Source organism: Salvelinus namaycush, chromosome 34, assembly GCF_016432855.1.
Source record: "Salvelinus namaycush isolate Seneca chromosome 34, SaNama_1.0, whole genome shotgun sequence".
Classification (NCBI taxonomy): domain Eukaryota; kingdom Metazoa; phylum Chordata; class Actinopteri; order Salmoniformes; family Salmonidae; genus Salvelinus; species Salvelinus namaycush.
In genome coordinates, this window is record NC_052340.1 from 20,549,475 (window position 1) to 20,571,889 (window position 22,415).

The 22,415-nt window shown below is 52.0% G+C and overlaps 1 protein-coding gene across 3 annotated transcripts in view; it reads left to right on the top strand.

Moving 5' to 3' along the window:
* The window catches only part of bcas3 (BCAS3 microtubule associated cell migration factor), a 317,356-nt gene that overhangs the window by 113,588 nt on the left and 181,353 nt on the right, over positions 1 to 22,415 (top strand). For 2 of the 3 annotated variants that reach the window (XM_038973748.1, XM_038973749.1), the window contains exons 17-20: positions 1,769 to 1,813; positions 20,922 to 21,046; positions 21,400 to 21,565; positions 21,894 to 21,994. In XM_038973748.1, coding sequence (XP_038829676.1) covers positions 1,769 to 1,813; positions 20,922 to 21,046; positions 21,400 to 21,565; positions 21,894 to 21,994 — 437 coding nt within the window. The remainder of the gene's footprint in view (positions 1 to 1,768; positions 1,814 to 20,921; positions 21,047 to 21,399; positions 21,566 to 21,893; positions 21,995 to 22,415) is intronic. The other variant, XM_038973750.1, reaches the window with a different exon arrangement.

Below are 22,415 nucleotides of genomic sequence, written 5' to 3' on the forward strand. Positions count from 1 at the left end.
CACATCTGAATGTACTCATGACTACTTTCTATGCTCACCAGAATTACAATCTGAATTGCCCTGTGAAAGCCTAACAAGATCGTATTTTATAACTTTTCTAGTCATGTTGGCAATATAACAAGCTTTCAAATTATGCCCACCTCAACCAGGTTGTGATTTATAATGGCCCGTTTTGAGATTGCGTGAACAACAACAGTAATTGTGTGATTGCAGGGTTGTGTTCCAAACATAACAGCTACAAGTGTGCTTGCTGTAGTTCCTCAACGTTAAAAAAACACCTAACACGGAACCCAAACCGGCTGCGCGCGTGCGCCATCGTGCATGAATTTATTTTGCCCCCCCACACCAAACACGATCACGACACGCAGGTTAAAATATCAAAACAAACTCTGAACCAATGACATTAATTTGGGGACAGGTCGAAAAGCATTAAACATTTATGGCAATTTAGCTTGCACTTGCTAGCTAATTTGTCCTGGGATATAAACATTAGGTTGTTATTTTACCTGAAATGCACAAGGTCCTCTACTCCGACAATTAATCCACACATAAAAACGGTCAACCGAATCGTTTCTAGCCATCTCTCCTCCTTCCAGGCTTTTTCATCGTTTAACATATATGGTGATTGGCATCTAAACTTTCATAGTATTACCACGACAACCGGCAACAGTTCGTCTTTCAATCACCCACGTGGGTATAACCAATGCGGAGATGGCACGTGGGTACCTGCTTCTATAAACCTTTGAGGAGATGGGAGAGGCAGGACGTGCAGCGCAATCTGCGTCAGAAATAGGAATGACTTCTATTTTAGCCCTTGGTAACGCAGACGCTCGTTGATGCGTGCGAGCAGTGTGGGTGCAATAATTGAATAACACAGATCGCTAAATTTATTTTGTGCACGCGACGTGAGCGGTGTAGTCAGGGTATTATAGTTGAAGACTTTTCTTTGAGTCATAAAAATACATTGAAATGACTTAGGAACTGTGACCACTTGGAGACACCAGTTAGTCCTCTCACTCAAACCTTTGTCATTGTTTTATGTTGCACCTACCCCATATTTTCCAGGAATTTTCTTATCATGTTACTCAATGTAGCAAGATTATTTTCGTTACCAACAAATGTGGTGAAAAGCACAAAATCAGCAGTGTAATGTTTGGATTCTTGTGTCAGGTGAACTTTTGTCCTCAACTTTGGTCTAATAATTTTCCCATAATCTTTAAACTCTTACCTTTCAATTGCTACCATGCTTATGCATATGCTTTTCATATTTCTTCTGGAAGAAACATATCAATTTAGCCGTGTCCATATAGGCCAATTCCCGCGAGTGTAAAGGTTTAAGATATATTGGAACAAGGCATTTCAGTTGTTTTTATGTCTGAACAAAACCATACCATGATTTATCGTCAGTACTTTGTATTACTTATTCATACTCTTTCCTTAAAAGAAAGAGAAGAAAAAAAGTTGATTAATAGCTAAAGTATGCTAGTACGCTTCCTCTGCCAAAAGTATGGTACAACACACACTGAGACAAGCACACACACATACGTCTCTACCAAACGTATGGTACTGCACTTTACAGAATGGTCTGAGTTGTTGAGGCAGGTCCCAGGTTTCAGATCAATTCTAACACGGACAGTTTGCTTCCTGCTTTATGTGTCTTGTACGCTTAAACAGACAGGTCAAAAATTTAAGCTGAAAAGTGTCTGACTGGCTAATAATGGTTTTTCCATCTATCTCTTCTTTGTGTATCTCTCCCTCCCCCATGAAGACCTTACCTCTTTGGGGCAGGATGTTTTGCCATTAAAACTCCATGGTGAGTTTCCCTCCTCACTACCTACCTACCTACCTAGCATGCTCTGTTGTTGCTCTGTCCTGGCTCAAGACAAAATCAAATGGCACCCTATTCTTTATTTAGTGTACTACTTCTGATCAGGGCCACATGGGCCCTGATCAAAATAATTGCACTTAATAGGCAATGAGGTGGCATTTGGGATGCAGTCAACGACATCCCATCTTTTCATTCTGTCTGAGTATATTGAGTGTATTTTCAACACGTTCTGTCAGTTTGTCTAGTCGTCATCCCTGAGGAAAACACCATGAAAGTTCTTCTCTTTTTTTGACACTCCTTTCCCCCACATTTTTTTGTTCTGCAAAGTGTTTGATTTTCTTTTCTTGAAGTGGATTTGAGTTCACACTTTGGTTGGGTGATTTCATAAGATGATCGTATTGTGCCTCTTGCTAAATCTGACGTCAAGATTCACACCAAACAACAATTTTATTCCACATAAGCTGTCTATGGAATTGGGATACTGGTTTGATTTCTGGATCACTTTTTATGGAGGGGTAAACTCACAAACCCAGAGGTATGTTGTAACATCACTGGAACATTCTTGTCTGGCTACTTGTGATCTATTTAAACCCACCACTTCTTCATGACGGTGACCGAGCTCACTCTCTGTCTCCCCCTGTCTCTCCCCTGTTTCTCTCGCTCGCGCCATGTCTCTCCCCTGTCTCTCTCGCTCGCACCCTGACTCTCTCGCTCGCGCCCCGACTCTCTCGCTCACGCCCTCCCTGTCTCTCTCGCTTGCTCTCCCTGTCTCTCTCGCTCGCTCTCCCTGTCTCTCTCGCTCGCTCTCCCTGTCTCTCTCGCTCGCTCTCCCTGTCTCTCTCGCTCGCTCTCCCTGTCTCTCTCGCTCGCTCTCCCTGTCTCGCTCGCTCTCTCGCTCCCCCTGTTTCGCTCGCTCTCTCGCTCCCCCTGTTTCGCTCGCTCTCTCGCTCCCCCTGTCTCGCTCGCTCTCTCGCTCCCCCTGTCTCGCTCGCTCTCCCCCTGTCTAGCCCGCTCCCCCGGTCTCGCTCGCTCGTCTCGCACGCTCCCTCCGTCTCGCTCGCACGCTCCCTCCGTCTCGCTCTCTAGCCCGCTCCCTCCGTCTCGCCCGCTCCCTCCGTCTCGCCCGCTCCCTCCGTCTCGCTCGCTCCCTCCGTCTCGCCCGCTCCCTCCGTCTCGCTCGCTCCCTCCGTCTCGCTCGCTCCCTCCGTCTCACCCGCTCCCTCCGTCTCGCTCTCCCGCCCCCTCCGTCTCGCTCTCCCACTCCCTCCGTCTCGCTCTCTCGCTTGCCCGCTCTCTCGCTCGCCTGCTCCCTCCATCTCGCTCACCCGCTCCCTCCGTCTCGCTTGCCCACTCCGTCCGCTCCCTCCGTCTCGCTCGCCCACTCCCCCCGTCTCGCTCGCTCCCTCCGTCTCGCTCCCCCGCTCCCCCCGTCTCGCTCTCCCGCTCCCTCCGTCTTGCCCGCTCTCTCGCCCGCTCCCTCCGTCTCGCCCGCTCCCTCCGTCTCGCCCGCTCCCTCCGTCTCGCCCACTCCCTCCGTCTCGCTCGCACGCTCCCCCCGTCTCGCCCGCTCCCCCCGTCTCGCTCACCCGCTCCCCCGTCTCGCTCACCCGCTCCCCCGTCTCGCTCACCCGCTCCCCCGTCTCTCTCGCCCGCTCCCCCGTCTCTCTCGCCCGCTCTCCCCGTCTCGCCCGCTCCCTCCGTCTCGCCCGCTCCCTCCGTCTCGCCCGCTCCCTCCGTCTTGCCCACTCCCTCCGTCTCGCTCTCCCGCCCCCTCCGTCTCGCTCTCCCACTCCCTCTGTCTCGCTCGCCCGCTCTCTCGCTCGCCTGCTCCCTCCGTCTCGCTCACCCGCTTCCTCCGTGTCGTCCGCCCGCTCCCTCCGTCTCGCTCTCCCGCTCCCTCCGTCTCGCTCCCCCGCACCCTCCGTCTCGCTCTCCCGCTCCCTCCGTCTCGCTCCCCCGCTCCCTCCGTCTCGCTCCCCCGCTCCCTCCGTCTCGCTCTCCCGCTCCCTCCGTCTCGCTCGCCCGCTCCCTCCGTCTCGCTCGCCCGCTCCCTCCGTCCGTCCGCTCCCTCCCTCCGTCTCTCCCGCTCCCCCCGTCTCGCCCGCTCCCCCCGTCTCGCCCGCTCCCCCCGTCTCGCTCGCCCGCTCCCTCCGTCTCGCTCGCCCGCTCCCTCCGTCTCGCTCGCCCGCTCCCTCCCTCCGTCTCGCTCGCTCGCTCGCCCTCTCCCTCCGTCTCGCTCGCTCGCCCTCTCCCTCCGTCTCGCTCGCTCGCTCGCCCTCTCCCTCCGTCTCGCTCGCTCGCCCTCTCCCTCCGTCTCGCTCGCTCGCCCTCTCCCTCCGTCTCGCTCGCTCGCCCTCTCCCTCCGTCTCGCTCGCTCGCCCTCTCCCTCCGTCTCGCTCGCTCGCCCTCTCCCTCTGTCTCTCCCGCTCACCCCCTCCATCTCGCTCGCTCCCTCCCTCCCTCTGGCGCCCTCAATCGCTTCCTCCCTCTGGCTCGCTCTCTCCCTCTCTGGCTCGCTCGCTCTCTCCCTCCCTCCCTCTCTGGTTCGCTCGCTCTCTCCCTCCCTCCCTCCCTCTCTGGTTCGCTCCCCCCTCGCTCCCTCTCTCGCTCTCTCCCTCTCTCTGGCTCCCTCCCTCCCTCTGGCTCCCTCCCTCTGGCTGGCTGGCTCCCTTCCTACCTCTCTCCCTCCCTCTGGCTCGCTCGCTCCCTCGCTCCCTCTAGCTCGCTCCGGCTCGCTCCCTCGCTCCGGCTCCCTCGCTCCCTCGCTCCGGCTCCCTCGCTCCCTCTGTCTCGCTCGCTCGCTCTCTCTGTATCGCTCACTCCCTCTGTCTCGCTTGCTCCCTCCCTCTGTCTCGCTCGCTCCCTCCCTCTGTCTCGCTCGCTCGCTCTCTCTGTATCGTTCTCCCGCCCCCTCCGTCTCGCTCTCCCACTCCCTCCGTCTCGCTCTCCCGCCCCCTCCGTCTCGCTCTCCCACTCCCTCCGTCTCGCTCTCTCGCTTGCCCGCTCTCTCGCTCGCCTGCTCCCTCCATCTCGCTCACCCGCTCCCTCCGTCTCGCTTGCCCACTCCGTCCGCTCCCTCCGTCTCGCTCGCCCACTCCCCCCGTCTCGCTCGCTCCCTCCGTCTCGCTCCCCCGCTCCCCCCGTCTCGCTCCCCCCCTCCCTCCGTCTTGCCCGCTCTCTCGCCCGCTCCCTCCGTCTCGCCCGCTCCCTCCGTCTCGCCCGCTCCCTCCGTCTCGCCCACTCCCTCCGTCTCGCTCGCACGCTCCCCCCGTCTCGCCCGCTCCCCCCGTCTCGCTCACCCGCTCCCCCGTCTCGCTCGCCCGCTCCCCCGTCTCTCTCGCCCGCTCCCCCGTCTCTCTCGCCCGCTCTCCCCGTCTCGCCCACTCCCTCCGTCTCGCCCGCTCCCTCCGTCTCGCCCGCTCCCTCCGTCTTGCCCACTCCCTCCGTCTCGCTCTCCCGCCCCCTCCGTCTCGCTCTCTCACTCCCTCTGTCTCGCTCGCCCGCTCTCTCGCTCGCCTGCTCCCTCCGTCTCGCTCACCCGCTTCCTCCGTGTCGTCCGCCCGCTCCCTCCGTCTCGTCCGCCCGCTCCCTCCGTCTCGTCCGCCCGCACCCTCCGTCTCGCTCTCCCGCTCCCTCCGTCTCGCTCCCCCGCTCCCTCCGTCTCGCTCTCCCGCTCCCTCCGTCTCGCTCTCCCGCTCCCTCCGTCTCGCTCTCCCGCTCCCTCCGTCTCGCTCTCCCGCTCCCTCCGTCTCGCTCGCCCGCTCCCTCCGTCCGTCCGCTCCCTCCCTCCGTCTCTCCCGCTCCCCCCGTCTCGCCCGCTCCCCCCGTCTCGCCCGCTCCCCCCGTCTCGCTCGCCCGCTCCCTCCGTCTCGCTCGCCCGCTCCCTCCGTCTCGCTCGCCCGCTCCCTCCGTCTCGCTCGCCCGCTCCCTCCCTCCGTCTCGCTCGCTCGCTCGCCCTCTCCCTCCGTCTCGCTCGCTCGCTCGCCCTCTCCCTCCGTCTCGCTCGCTCGCCCTCTCCCTCCGTCTCGCTCGCTCGCCCTCTCCCTCCGTCTCGCTCGCTCGCTCGCCCTCTCCCTCCGTCTCGCTCGCTCGCTCGCCCTCTCCCTCCGTCTCGCTCGCTCGCCCTCTCCCTCCGTCTCGCTCGCTCGCCCTCTCCCTCCGTCTCGCTCGCTCGCCCTCTCCCTCCGTCTCGCTCGCTCGCCCTCTCCCTCTGTCTCTCCCGCTCACCCCCTCCATCTCGCTCGCTCCCTCCCTCCCTCTGGCGCCCTCAATCGCTTCCTCCCTCTGGCTCGCTCTCTCCCTCTCTGGCTCGCTCGCTCTCTCCCTCCCTCCCTCTCTGGTTCGCTCGCTCTCTCCCTCCCTCCCTCCCTCTCTGGTTCGCTCCCCCCTCGCTCCCTCTCTCGCTCTCTCCCTCTCTCTGGCTCCCTCCCTCCCTCTGGCTCCCTCCCTCTGGCTGGCTGGCTCCCTTCCTACCTCTCTCCCTCCCTCTGGCTCGCTCGCTCCCTCCCTCCCTCTAGCTCGCTCCGGCTCGCTCCCTCGCTCCGGCTCCCTCGCTCCCTCGCTCCGGCTCCCTCGCTCCCTCTGTCTCGCTCGCTCGCTCTCTCTGTATCGCTCACTCCCTCTGTCTCGCTTGCTCCCTCCCTCTGTCTCGCTTGCTCCCTCCCTCTGTCTCGCTTGCTCCCTCCCTCTGTCTCGCTCGCTCCCTCCCTCTGTCTCGCTCGCTCGCTCTCTCTGTATCGCTCCCTCCCTCTGTATCGCTCCCTCCCTCTGTCTCGCTCCCTCCCTCTGTCTCGATCCCTCCCTCCCTCTCGATCCCTCCCTCCCTCTGTCTCGATCCCTCCCTCCGTCTCGATCCCTCCCTCCCTCCGTCTCGATCCCTCCCTCCCTCCGTCTCGATCCCTCCCTCCCTCCCTCCCTCCCTGGCTCGCTCCCTCGCTCCGGCTCGCTCCCTCGCTCCGGCTCGCTCGCTCCCTCTGTCTCGCTCGCTCTCTCTCTCTGTCTCGCTCGCTCTCTCTGTATCGCTCGCTCTCTCTGTATCGCTCGCTCTCTCTGTATCGCTCGCTCTCTCTGTATCGCTCGCTCTCTCTGTCTCGCTCGCTCTCTCTGTCTCGCTCGCTCTCTCTGTCTCGCTCGCTCTCTCTGTATCGCTCCCTCCCTCTGTCTCGCTCGCTCCCTCCCTCTGTCTCGCTCGCTCGCTCTCTCTGTATCGCTCCCTCCCTCTGTATCGCTCCCTCCCTCTGTCTCGCTCCCTCCCTCTGTCTCGCTCCCTCCCTCTGTCTCGATCCCTCCCTCCCTCTCGATCCCTCCCTCCCTCTGTCTCGATCCCTCCCTCCGTCTCGATCCCTCCCTCCCTCCGTCTCGATCCCTCCCTCCCTCCCTCCCTCCCTGGCTCGCTCCCTCGCTCCGGCTCGCTCGCTCCCTCTGTCTCGCTCGCTCTCTCTGTCTCGCTCGCTCTCTCTGTCTCGCTCGCTCTCTCTGTATCGCTCGCTCTCTCTGTATCGCTCGCTCTCTCTGTATCGCTCGCTCTCTCTGTATCGCTCGCTCTCTCTGTATCGCTCGCTCTCTCTGTATCGCTCGCTCTCTCTGTATCGCTCGCTCTCTCTGTATCGCTCCCTCCCTCTGTCTCGCTCGCTCCCTCCCTCTGTCTCGCTCGCTCGCTCGCTCTCTCTGTATCGCTCCCTCCCTCTGTCTCGCTCCCTCCCTCCCTCTGTCTCGCTCCCTCCCTCCCTCTGTCTCGATCCCTCCCTCCCTCCGTCTCGATCCCTCCCTCCCTCCGTCTCGATCCCTCCCTCCCTCTGTCTCGATCCCTCCCTCTGTCTCGATCCCTCCCTCCCTCCCTCTGTCTCGATCCCTCCCTCCCTCCGTCTCGCTCCCTCGCTCGCTCGCTCCCCCCCTCGGGCTCGCTCACTCGCTCCCTCCCACTGGCTCTCTGGCTCGCTCCCTCCCTCTGGCTCGCTCGCTCCCTCCCTCCCTGTCTCGCTCGCTCCCTTCCTGTCTCGCTCACTGTCTTGCTTTTTTATTTATTTCTCACACTCATTCTCTCTTTTGCTGTTCACATTAAACCACAGACACTGTTTATTTAAGAATAATGCCTTTGTGTTGATTTCATGTTGTTCCTATTTGTGGTTTTATCGCCCTTTGTTATTTCTTGGCAATATCATTGAACAATCGGATGTGCGTGTGCATGCGTGAGTCCTAAATTGCACACAGCCTGTCCATTGTGAGCAGGCCTAATGTGGCTTTAGCCATCCGTCTATTTGGCGCCTTTTCTCTTTACATCAATTATATGATGTAATTGGTTAATGTCATAAGTGTCATGTAATGAGGGATTTGCCTCCCTTTCTGGGAAAACAACGTAGTGCTTATGTGTGAACTTAGAGGAAAGCATTGTTGTCGACTTGGAATATGTCTGTTGATTTGTTATAGGCTTACATCATTTCCTTGATCCTTGAACATTTTGCAATAAGAGGTGGATTGTATAGTCATGAAAAAGCAGTTAGTGTTATTTTGTACGTACAGACATTTTACTATTCATGCTTCATTCTGTTTAGAATTCATCTAATTTACCTCAGTTGTGATGAAAGATATTTAATTTGATACAGCATTTTGTCATAGCCAATTGTCCTCAATGTAAATTACACAGCTGCGTGCAGGCCGATATGTTTAATATGACGTTTTTGTGTCCACGCCGCTCAGTTTGGGCCTAAATGTACTGCGGTCGACAGAGGACATTACATTATCTAAGTTAGCAATGCGTTTTCTAACAATGTAGCTCTCTAATACTCAGGAGGGCAGAAAGTCCAGTCTCTCTCTGTCAACGCTGTCTTGTGAAATCAGATGCTTACAAGCTTTTAAAAAGAAGCCCCATTATGACAGTCACTTATGGACAGATGATTGATTGGCTGGGCTCAACGGCGGTGCAGTGAACTTTTCCTCCTCCTCCGACGAATCACTCTATCAACCCTCTCTCGTTCCTCCGTGACTGCCGACTCCCTCCATTCACTTTAGGAAATGAATAGCATGTGGACCTTCCCCAAGTCTTGGGTTTCCTCAGTTGTTGTGGCCAGTTACTCACTCATACTTTTTAATTTAAGCTTTTTCCCTCCCTCCCTCCCTCCCTCCCTCCCTCCCTCCCTCCCTCCCTCCCTCCCTCCCTCCCTCCCTCCCTCCCTCCCTCCCTCCCTCCCTCCCTCTCTCCCTCCCTCCCTCTCTCTCTCTTTCTCTCTCTCTCTCTCTCTCTCTCTCTCTCTCTCTCTCTCTCTCTCTCCCCCTCCCTCCCTCCCTCCCTCCCCCTCCCTCCCTCCCTCCCTCCCTCCCTCCCTCCCTCTCTCTCTCTCTCTCTCTCTCTCTCTCTCTCTCTCTCTCTCTCTCTCTCTCTCTCTCTCTCTCTCTCTCTCTCTCTCTCTCTCTCTCTCTCTCTCTCTCTCTCTCTCTCTCTCTCTCTCTCTCTTTCTCTTTCTCTTTCTCTTTCTCTCTCTTTCTCGCCCAGCTACGCTCTTAGTGATTTCAGAGCGGTATGCTTTTCAAAGGTACATCATTAGCATTTGTTAGCATGATGAACCCCCCCACAGTGACAGTAACTGCCTGCCTTTTGCTCTGCCTTTGGCTCCAACTCAAGCGAGCTAGTTAAAGCACTATTGTTCCTGTAATGGCATTTGTACCCGAACTGAGGGCATAACAGATCATTTGTCAAACTTGATCATTCCAATGTGTTTTATAAACAGTAAGTGTGGTGTTTGGACGGGCTATAGAGGATGTTGACATGAGGACCTGAACCTCTTTTCCTCTCCCATTTCTTACCCTATCCCCTACGAATGTAGGGCATTAAATGTGTCTAACATAGTGTGTGTGTGTGTGTATATATGTGTCTGTGTGTATATAGGGAATAGGGTGTCATTAGGACACACCCAATGACACATACAGTAGCACGTCTGCCTCTTCTCTGAACCCTAATGATCCCTCATTCTCCTTCTCTGTATCCCTCCTTTTTTTAACAGCTCAGGATGGAAGAGTGTGGCGAGTAACCTGTCTGACCACCGTTGTCCAATTACATGAGATCACACTAGACTAGCTGTTAAATATAGCCTCAGTGCTAACACCACATGGAACCTCCATCTAGGGCTGTTCTGGGGTGTGGCAGGGGTGTGGCAACCATCCCACAATAAATGCCTCTCTCAGTATTAGTGTGATGAGGAGGAACATTAGACATAGAGCGAGGAAAGGGGGTTGAAGTCTCTGATTCTGTGTGCATTCCAAATGACACCCTATTCTCTACATATGTGCACTCTGTTGACCAGGGCACATAGGGGACACAGCCTCTAATTCCTTCTCTGAGATGCTAAAACTTCCAAATGGCCTCATCATTACAGCCTTCTGTCTGTAGCTCCAGCCTCCTGCCCCAAGGCCACCTTTGTTTTGGAAGGCTGCTTTAAAATAATAAATGTGACTTTGAAGGATCTGTCCTCCACATGGCTGGCCAAAGCGCTCTCTCTCTCTCTATGCCCAGCCACTGATACATATTAAACATGGGCTTTGCGTCCGCTCCTCTCACCCCCGTTTAGCGTTCCACTGTGTGTTTCCCAAATTATTCCCTATGTAGTGCCCTACTTTTGACCAGAACCCTATGGGCCCTGGTAAAATTGTATATAGGGAATATGGTGCCGTTTTGGATGCACCCACTGGTCTGCTCTACCCTACAGCCCCCCCTGCTCTTAGTCGCTGGACGAGCCCACAGAAGTGCGGCTCTATCGGATTTGTTTACGGCGAGGGCCCTGAAAATAAATGGAGGCTGTCAGCCGCTGCTCTTGCCCTGCCCCCCTCCCGTCCCCTTGATGGCGCCTCATGTTCGCCTCAGCCCTGTAATGCCAAACAACTTTGATGGTGGATGTCGCAGATTGAATTATGCCCCTGAGGAAAAGCTATTAGCTCAGTCAAGAGTCCTCATTTGTTAAATGAAAAGTGGAAATGACATGCGAGTAGTCTCTTCAGTGAATTAAAGTTGCAGAGAAAATGAAGTCTCTTCCTAATAGCACAAAAAAACATTTTGTGGGGAGAGAGAAGGAGAGAAAAAAGGGATTTGGCTTCGGTTTAGTGACATCCATCGCCCCCCTCTCTCCCCCGTTCCACTCGGTATACTTATTTTTCATAGTTTATTGATATTGGGTTATATTTTTCATTTTGTTCCTCTTTCCTGACCGGTTCCTCTGTACCATATGGAGTCCAGAGTACGGTGTCTGTCTGTCTCTGTCTGTCTGTCTGTCTTAGTCTGGCCTCTGTCACAGGGTAAAAACCTCAACACTTTCAAGCCACTTCAAGTGAGGCCGAGAGGAAAATAATGATTTGAAACACAGATGAATAAACGTTTGCGGCCATTTCTACTCAGAGAACCAAGCTGTGATCCCACTCCCATTGGCAGACGGTGGTAACCCAGGATTCTTCAAAGGGAAAGCAGCCGCTCTAGCTGATCAGTATGGAGAAACAAGGAGAACTTATCACAGTCTGTGGTGTGTGTTAGTACCCAGGCCAGCCCTGCAGCATAGCTCCTTGCAGCCTTCTTCTCTTCTCAGCCACAGCTCTATAAGATTTAATTTGTCATTGGGCCTTTCCCCTCAATTCATGAAAACATGTACTTTTTAAACAATGTTATTTCTTGATGTATTACTCAAGCCTGCCTCTGTCCAAAGGCAACGGTGAATAGCGGCGCTAGAAAATACCTTTCTTCACACCATACACAGCGCCGTGTGGCAAACGCGCCAGCATGAGATTTCACCCCAAAACCAAAGTCAAGCCGCTCTGGAATAGGATTTGTGTTTCCTGAGGATATTGAAACCGGTTGACCACAAGCTTTGAGGATTTCAATTTTTTTCCAGTACGTGAGAGAGGAAGCAGAACATTGGAGAGATGGTAGTAAGCCTCACTAAAGAAACCTCTGTTATGACTAACACATACCCCAACCTCCCCAAACCATTCATCAGCTCCCATATCATTGATTCTGTTAACGAGAGATCCAGAGCGTGGAACAGGATTTGTTGTGTCCCATCTTCACCATATTAGTCATACTTTGATATGCAGATGTTGTGTTAGAGAGGTTGATAAACGTAGAGAGAGAGTGACTGGAAGAGAAAACGTAGAGAGAGAGTGACGGGAAGAGAAAACGTAGAGAGAGAGTGACGGGAAGAGAAAACGTAGAGAGAGAGTGACGGGAAGAGAAAACGTAGAGAGAGAGTGACGGGAAGAGAAAACGTAGAGAGAGAGTGACGGGAAGAGAAAACGTAGAGAGAGAGTGACGGGAAGAGAAAACGTAGAGAGAGAGTGACGGGAAGAGAAAACGTAGAGAGAGAGTGACGGGAAGAGAAAACGTAGAGAGAGAGTGACGGGAAGAGAAAACGTAGAGAGAGAGTGACGGGAAGAGAAAACGTAGAGAGAGAGTGACGGGAAGAGAAAACGTAGAGAGAGAGTGACGGGAAGAGAAAACGTAGAGAGAGAGTGACTGAATGAGAAAACGTAGAGAGAGAGTGACTGGAAGAGAAAACGTAGAGAGAGAGAGACTGGAAGAGAAAACGTAGAGAGAGAGTGACTGGAAGAGAAAACGTAGAGAGAGAGTGACTGGAAGAGAAAACGTAGAGAGAGAGTGACTGAATGAGAAAACGTAGAGAGAGAGTGACTGAATGAGAAAACGTAGAGAGAGAGTGACTGGAAGAGAAAACGTAGAGAGAGAGAGACTGGAAGACAAAACGTAGAGAGAGAGTGACTGGAAGAGAAAACGTAGAGAGAGAGTGACTGGAAGAGAAAACGTAGAGAGAGAGAGACTGGAAGAGAAAACGTAGAGAGAGAGTGACTGGAAGAGCAAACGTAGAGAGAGAGTGACTGGAAGAGAAAACGTAGAGAGAGAGTGACTGGAAGAGAAAACGTAGAGAGAGAGTGACGAAGAGAAAACGTAGAGAGAGAGTGACTGGAAGAGAAAACGTAGAGAGAGAGTGACTGGAAGAGAAAACGTAGAGAGAGAGTGACTGGAAGAGAAAACGTAGAGAGAGAGTGACTGGAAGAGAAAACGTAGAGAGAGAGTGACGAAGAGAAAACGTAGAGAGAGAGTGACTGAATGAGAAAACGTAGAGAGAGAGTGACTGGAAGAGAAAACGTAGAGAGAGAGAGACTGGAAGAGAAAACGTAGAGAGAGAGTGACTGGAAGAGAAAACGTAGAGAGTGACTGGAAGAGAAAACGTAGAGAGTGACTGAATGAGAAAACGTAGAGAGAGAGTGACTGAATGAGAAAACGTAGAGAGAGAGTGACTGAATGAGAAAACGTAGAGAGAGAGTGACTGAATGAGAAAACGTAGAGAGAGAGTGACTGGAAGAGAAAACGTAGAGAGAGAGAGACTGGAAGACAAAACGTAGAGAGAGAGTGACTGGAAGAGAAAACGTAGAGAGAGAGTGACTGGAAGAGAAAACGTAGAGAGAGAGAGACTGGAAGAGAAAACGTAGAGAGAGAGTGACTGGAAGAGCAAACGTAGAGAGAGAGTGACTGGAAGAGAAAACGTAGAGAGAGAGTGACTGGAAGAGAAAACGTAGAGAGAGAGTGACGAAGAGAAAACGTAGAGAGAGAGTGACTGGAAGAGAAAACGTAGAGAGAGAGTGACTGGAAGAGAAAACGTAGAGAGAGAGTGACTGGAAGAGAAAACGTAGAGAGAGAGTGACTGGAAGAGAAAACGTAGAGAGAGAGTGACGAAGAGAAAACGTAGAGAGAGAGTGACTGGAAGAGAAAACGTAGAGAGAGAGTGACTGGAAGAGAAAACGTAGAGAGAGAGTGACTGGAAGAGAAAACGTAGAGAGAGAGTGACTGGAAGAGAAAACGTAGAGAGAGAGAGACTGGAAGAGAAAACGTAGAGAGAGAGTGACTGGAAGAGAAAACGTAGAGAGAGAGACTGGAAGAGAAAACGTAGAGAGAGAGTGACTGGAAGAGAAAACGTAGAGAGAGAGTGACTGGAAGAGAAAACGTAGAGAGAGAGAGACTGGAAGAGAAAACGTAGAGAGAGAGTGACTGGAAGAGAAAACGTAGAGAGAGAGTGACTGGAAGAGAAAACGACTGGAAGAGAAAACGTAGAGAGAGTGACGGGAAGAGAAAACGTAGAGAGAGAGTGACTGGAAGAGAAAACGTAGAGAGAGAGACTGGAAGAGAAAACGTAGAGAGAGAGAGACTGGAAGAGAAAACGTAGAGAGAGAGTGACTGGAAGAGAAAACGTAGAGAGAGTGACTGGAAGAGAAAACGTAGAGAGAGAGTGACTGGAAGAGAAAAGGGAGAGGGAGGGCGCAGTGAGAAGGATGCAGTGTGCTGTATTGGCTGACCCCTTGCCGTCCGGCCGAGGCTCTGATGTTTTCATGGCTCTATCTCCTGGACACGCTGACAGACAGACAGACAATCGGACGGATGGACAGATCCGAGAAGGAGAGAGAGGGCAATCACGAACCGGCTCAAAGCCCGTAACAAAAGGGAGACACCGTGGAGATAAGGAATAACAAAATATATTTATTAACTAAGGTAACCTAAATGCAATTAACAATGGTGTGTGTAATCAGTAATCAGTAATCAGTAATGTAAGTGAGTGTTTTGCTTGCATAAATGTGATAATGCGGTATGTTGAAAGGTGCTAAAGCAAACAACCAAAAAGCCACAACAAAATCTATTACGGTGTCTGCATGGAGAGAGTCTTCTCCATGAATGGCGAAGTGGTGTATTTATCCTGGGAGACACCGGGCCCAGGTGTTTCCCATGTAGCTGACGACCCTCCCAACTCCGCCCACCGGCATCCTAATAAGGAAACAAGAACAAAGAGAGAATACGGCAGACAGAGTGGGAGGGTCGTCACAGGGCCGTAGAGTTAGCCAAGGCAATATCCTGACATGTTCCTATCAATCTCTCATCAGCTAGCACGGCTTACTGTAGATATTTGGTTCTTCAGCCTCCCCCTTTATCCAACACTAATAAATACACAGCCACTAAGGCCTTCCCCCCGTTCTACCCAGAAACACCCATCACACGGTGTCGGCTAAACAAAGACATCAACATCTCCCCTCGTCCTGTGAGTCATTTACCAGCTGCTGACAGTTATAAGGGAAGAGGAGGGAGAGTTGAGGCCCACAACAGGTCATTCAACACCTATTAGTGTGTCAGGCTGTGTTAGTGTGTCAGGCTATGTTAGTGTGTCAGGCTGTGTTAGTGTGTCAGGTTGAGGCTGTGAGGGCAAGGATAGTTCCAGTACTGGACAGTATGCCGTCACACTGGATTCAACAGAACCACTTTGGGGTAGATAGTATGGAAAATGTTTGAGGAATTGATCAGAAGTGAATTGTTGAATATTACATTTCATTATAGAGAATTTTCATGTTCCAAAATCTTGGACTGTGTGTGTGCACGGTGGGTTGTGTGTATTCAAGCGAGCTGGCGTGAGTGTATGTATTAGTGAGGTCTTCCTGGTTAGATCAGAGGTTAACCTCTCCTGTGTTGGTGTGTCAGACTGTGTTGGTGTGTCAGACTGTGTCAGGCCCTTCAGCCTCCATCCACTCTACAGGGTTCAGCTGTTAATACCAGGCCGGGGGTTTTACTGTCCACCTCGGTTATAGAGCTGGACAATAATACCAGGCCGGGGGTTTTACTGTCCACCTTGGTTATAGAGCTGGACAATAATACCAGGCCGGGGGTTTTACTGTCCACCTTGGTTATAGAGCTGGACAATAATACCAGGCCGGGGGTTTTACTGTCCACCTTGGTTATAGAGCTGGACAATAATACCAGGCCGGGGGTTTTACTGTCCACCTCGGTTATAGAGCTGGACAATAATACCAGGCCGGGGGTTTTACTGTCCACCTCGGTTATAGAGCTGGACAATAATACCAGGCCGGGGGTTTTACTGTCCACCTCGGTTATAGAGCTGGACAATAATACCAGGCCGGGGGTTTTACTGTCCACCTCGGTTATAGAGCTGGACAATAATACCAGGCCGGGGGTTTTACTGTCCACCTCGGTTATAGAGCTGGACAATAATACCAGGCCGGGGGCTTTACTGTCCACCTTGGTTATAGAGCTGGACAATAATACCAGGCCGGGGGTTTTACTGTCCACCTCGGTTATAGAGCTGGACAATAATACCAGGCCGGGGGTTTTACTGTCCACCTCGGTTATAGAGCTGGACAATAATACCAGGCCGGGGGTTTTACTGTCCACCTCGGTTATAGAGCTGGACAATAATACCAGGCCGGGGGTTTTACTGTCCACCTTGGTTATAGAGCTGGACAATAATACCAGGCCGGGGGTTTTACTGTCCACCTCGGTTATAGAGCTGGACAATAATACCAGGCCGGGGGTTTTACTGTCCACCTCGGTTATAGAGCTGGACAATAATACCAGGCCGGGGGTTTTACTGTCCACCTTGGTTATAGAGCTGGACAATAATACCAGGCCGGGGGTTTTACTGTCCACCTCGGTTATAGAGCTGGACAATAATACCAGGCCGGGGGTTTTACTGTCCACCTCGGTTATAGAGCTGGACAATAATACCAGGCCGGGGGTTTTACTGTCCACCTCGGTTATAGAACTGGACAATAATACCAGGCCGGGGGTTTTACTGTCCACCTCGGTTATAGAGCTGGACAATAATACCAGGCCGGGGGTTTTACTGTCCACCTCGGTTATAGAGCTGGACAATAATACCAGGCCGGGGGTTTTACTGTCCACCTCGGTTATAGAGCTGGACAATAATACCAGGCCGGGGGTTTTACTGTCCACCTTGGTTATAGAGCTGGACAATAATACCAGGCCGGGGGTTTTACTGTCCACCTCTGTTATAGAGCTGGACAATAATACCAGGCCGGGGGTTTTACTGTCCACCTCGGTTATAGAGCTGGACAATAATACCAGGCCGGGGGTTTTACTGTCCACCTCGGTTATAGAGCTGGACAATAATACCAGGCCGGGGGTTTTACTGTCCACCTCGGTTATAGAGCTGGACAATAATACCAGGCCGGGGGTTTTACTGTCCACCTCGGTTATAGAGCTGGACAATAATACCAGGCCGGGGGTTTTACTGTCCACCTCGGTTATAGAGCTGGACAATAATACCAGGCCGGGGGTTTTACTGTCCACCTTGGTTATAGAGCTGGACAATAATACCAGGCCGGGGGTTTTACTGTCCACCTTGGTTATAGAGCTGGACAATAATACCAGGCCGGGGGTTTTACTGTCCACCTTGGTTATAGAGCTGGACAATAATACCAGGCCGGGGGTTTTACTGTCCACCTCGGTTATAGAGCTGGACAATAATACCAGGCCGGGGGTTTTACTGTCCACCTCGGTTATAGAGCTGGACAATAATACCAGGCCGGGGGTTTTACTGTCCACCTCGGTTATAGAGCTGGACAATAATACCAGGCCGGGGGTTTTACTGTCCACCTCGGTTATAGAGCTGGACAATAATACCAGGCCGGGGGTTTTACTGTCCACCTTGGTTATAGAGCTGGACAGTAATACCAGGCCGGGGGTTTTACTGTCCACCTCGGTTATAGAGCTGGACAGTAATACCAGGCCGGGGGTTTTACTGTCCACCTCGGTTATAGAGCTGGACAATAATACCAGGCCGGGGGTTTTACTGTCCACCTCGGTTATAGAGCTGGACAATAATACCAGGCCGGGGGTTTTACTGTCCACCTTGGTTATAGAGCTGGACAATAATACCAGGCCGGGGGTTTTACTGTCCACCTCGGTTATAGAGCTGGACAATAATACTAGGCCGGGGGTTTTACTGTCCACCTCGGTTATAGAGCTGGACAATAATACCAGGCCGGGGGTTTTACTGTCCACCTCGGTTATAGAGCTGGACAATAATACCAGGCCGGGGGTTTTACTGTCCACCTTGGTTATAGAGCTGGACAATAATACCAGGCCGGGGGTTTTACTGTCCACCTTGGTTATAGAGCTGGACAATAATACCAGGCCGGGGGTTTTACTGTCCACCTTGGTTATAGAGCTGGACAATAATACCAGGCCGGGGGTTTTACTGTCCACCTTGGTTATAGAGCTGGACAATAATACCAGGCCGGGGGTTTTACTGTCCACCTTGGTTATAGAGCTGGACAATAATACCAGGCCGGGGGTTTTACTGTCCACCTCGGTTATAGAGCTGGACAATAATACCAGGCCGGGGGTTTTACTGTCCACCTCGGTTATAGAGCTGGACAATAATACCAGGCCGGGGGTTTTACTGTCCACCTCGGTTATAGAGCTGGACAATAATACCAGGCCGGGGGTTTTACTGTCCACCTCGGTTATAGAGCTGGACAATAATACCAGGCCGGGGGTTTTACTGTCCACCTCGGTTATAGAGCTGGACAATAATACCAGGCCGGGGGTTTTACTGTCCACCTCGGTTATAGAGCTGGACAATAATACCAGGCCGGGGGTTTTACTGTCCACCTCGGTTATAGAGCTGGACAATAATACCAGGCAAGGGGTTTTACTGTCCACCTCGGTTATAGAGCTGGACAATAATACCAGGCCGGGGGTTTTACTGTCCACCTTGGTTATAGAGCTGGACAATAATACCAGGCCGGGGGTTTTACTGTCCACCTTGGTTATAGAGCTGGACAATAATACCAGGCCGGGGGTTTTACTGTCCACCTCGGTTATAGAGCTGGACAATAATACCAGGCCGGGGGTTTTACTGTCCACCTTGGTTATAGAGCTGGACAATAATACCAGGCCGGGGGTTTTACTGTCCACCTCGGTTATAGAGCTGGACAATAATACCAGGCCGGGGGTTTTACTGTCCACCTTGGTTATAGAGCTGGACAATAATACCAGGCCGGGGGTTTTACTGTCCACCTTGGTTATAGAGCTGGACAATAATACCAGGCCGGGGGTTTTACTGTCCACCTTGGTTATAGAGCTGGACAATAATACCAGGCCGGGGGTTTTACTGTCCACCTTGGTTATAGAGCTGGACAATAATACCAGGCCGGGGGTTTTACTGTCCACCTCGGTTATAGAGCTGGACAATAATACCAGGCCGGGGGTTTTACTGTCCACCTCGGTTATAGAGCTGGACAATAATACCAGGCCGGGGGTTTTACTGTCCACCTTGGTTATAGAGCTGGACAATAATACCAGGCCGGGGGTTTTACTGTCCACCTTGGTTATAGAGCTGGACAATAATACCAGGCCGGGGGTTTTACTGTCCACCTCGGTTATAGAGCTGGACAATAATACCAGGCCGGGGGTTTTACTGTCCACCTCGGTTATAGAGCTGGACAATAATACCAGGCCGGGGGTTTTACTGTCCACCTCGGTTATAGAGCTGGACAATAATACCAGGCCGGGGGTTTTACTGTCCACCTTGGTTATAGAGCTGGACAATAATACCAGGCCGGGGGTTTTACTGTCCACCTCGGTTATAGAGCTGGACAATAATACCAGGCCGGGGGTTTTACTGTCCACCTTGGTTATAGAGCTGGACAATAATACCAGGCCGGGGGTTTTACTGTCCACCTTGGTTATAGAGCTGGACAATAATACCAGGCCGGGGGTTTTACTGTCCACCTTGGTTATAGAGCTGGACAATAATACCAGGCCGGGGGTTTTACTGTCCACCTTGGTTATAGAGCTGGACAATAATACCAGGCCGGGGGTTTTACTGTCCACCTTGGTTATAGAGCTGGACAATAATACCAGGCCGGGGGTTTTACTGTCCACCTCGGTTATAGAGCTGGACAATAATACCAGGCCGGGGGTTTTACTGTCCACCTCGGTTATAGAGCTGGACAATAATACCAGGCCGGGGGTTTTACTGTCCACCTCGGTTATAGAGCTGGACAATAATACCAGGCCGGGGGTTTTACTGTCCACCTTGGTTATAGAGCTGGACAATAATACCAGGCCGGGGGTTTTACTGTCCACCTCGGTTATAGAGCTGGACAATAATACCAGGCCGGGGGTTTTACTGTCCACCTTGGTTATAGAGCTGGACAATAATACCAGGCCGGGGGTTTTACTGTCCACCTCGGTTATAGAGCTGGACAATAATACCAGGCCGGGGGTTTTACTGTCCACCTCGGTTATAGAGCTGGACAATAATACCAGGCCGGGGGTTTTACTGTCCACCTTGGTTATAGAGCTGGACAATAATACCAGGCCGCTCCGCTACTGTTCTGCCATCACACGCATATGCAGCCCTATCACCATACTGAACCTTTCCTTTCCTGTGTTGGCTTTCATCCAAACGGTCCTGACATGTCTGAATAATCCAGTAAATTCTCTCAAACGGCTAACTCAAAGTGAGACTAGGGGAAGCAGCTGGAAGACTAGCAGCATTCGAGACTCATGTTCAAGCAAGTGATAACCATTATGGCATCCTCGGGTATTCGCTGAAACTCATTTCTATTCATGTGTGTGTTTTCCGGCGTGTGGGTATTGGCCTGTGTGGACAAACCCAGTCCTCAGTACAGTCAATGGTCAGGCCAGCCTGTGGTGGTTTCAGTGTACATGACATGCTTCATGACAAAAGGAAGGACGTCATCAACCAGCAGCACAGGCTTTAAAATACCATAGACATCCTCTACAGAGCTGATCTACTGGCATGGGAATAGGCAGACAGAGACACACGTTACGGGAGGAAATATCCTGTATTATGTCTAATGCTGTTTTTAATTGGCTGAATGGTAGAGACCAATACATAAATCATTTGTCCAAACACCGGCACAGTGAAATTGGAGACAATTCAGAGCAAAAAAGATTTCTGTCTTCTATTTTTTTTTTTGCTACCAATGCACTTCATTTTAAGTCATGCTCATCTCTTTATTTTGTTAAATCGCATGAAGTGTAATTGTATTAAAAGCTTGGCTTGTTCTTTGTTCACAGATATGGCAGTGTTTGAACTTGAATATCTCAAACCAGATTGGGCATCATTCTCTCATTCTTTAACTGCAGCTTTAGTTCATCTAACAACTCAAACCGCCAGCCTTTATTTTCTCCAAGAGGAGTACCCTGTGTCCCCTCGGCTGTGTTCTCCTACCCACTCACCCCCTCTCTCTTTCGCTCTTTCTCCTGCAGCAAAGCCAAGCCTCCCCCCCAGATCTCCCCCAGTAAGTCTTGTGGAGGAGAGTTCTGTGTGGCTGCTGTCTTTGCTGCCTCACGCTCCTGGTACATGACCAACCCCAACATGAAGAGAGAGAAAGGTAAGAAGGGGTTGCTTTGGCTTTGTACCATTATGTTTATCATTAGATATCCCACTAGTGCATTAGTATCCAGCTGTTACCCCCAAAACCACCATCACGCTAAAACACTTTCATTTCGTTTTAATTTGGCAAAATGTAGAAGTTTAAAATCTGTGAGAATCGTAAATACCATTTGACTTGGATCTGTGTGTTGACCCCTCTTAGCCCCCTGTGTAGACCCAACATTAAGGTCAAGGAAGTACAAACCCACTCAGGGAGATGCTGGGCGAAGTAGACAAAACACTTAGCAATGTCACAACAACATGCTCCTCTTACTTTGTAACGTTGACCTGTTGACCTCCCCTGTTCCTCAGACCAGTCCAGCCGGTCAGTGGTGGAGTCCCTCTATATCCTCAGTTGCTATGGCACCCTAGTGGAGCATGTCCTGGAGCCTCGGCCAATCAGCACAGCCCAGAAGATCAGCGATGACACACCCCTGGAGCTCAACACATGTCCACGGGCCTGCTGGAGCCTGGCCAGGTAACTGACCCTTCCTAACACACACACACACACACACACACACACACACACACACACACACACACACACACACACACACACACACACACACACACACACACACACACACACACACACACACACCCTCCGTTTTCCCCCCCTCTGCTAAGCTGTGGTTCATGTTATGAAGATTTACATACAGTAATATATTGTGCAGTTATACAGTAATGTATGTGATTTATACAGTAGTGCACTACATTGGGAATAGGGTGCCATTTGGGAGAGATCCTGAGATGTTCTCTGTAATTGACTGTGTGTTTCTCTCCTGTGTTGTGTTTGGTTGTTACAGGACTCCACTGTGGAATGAGCTGCAGCCTCCCTTTCTCTCCAACCACCCTCTGGTGCTGGCATCTGACCTGGTGCAGTGTTACCAATACCTCCTGGCTGGATGTAAGTGGTATACACTGTGTGTGTGTATATGTACTATTTGTACGTGTGTGTGCACCAAGCGCCATTAGTCCGGTGCCAGAGCTGATTCCTACTGATTATTCTCTGTGGGAGATTGTCTTCACCCTCTTATTGGTGACATGCTGAGAGGAGGACCGTTTCAGTCCTCCTCCATTACTTCCCTGTTCCCTCTTAAAACCCTCAGTGGAGATCCGACATCAGTCCACCTGAGTCGTGCCTCAGATCTCTTATCACACAAACTATCAGCTTTTCATCCGTTCCGTCTGTACGGCGCTTTCCATCAAGTCTTTGTCACTGTGTGTCTCTGTGTCTGCCTCCTCTGGACAAGGCAGCATGACAACGCTAACAGCTCAACCAACTCCACTCAACTCATTCAAATGAAGCCGATTAGCCAGCCTCAACT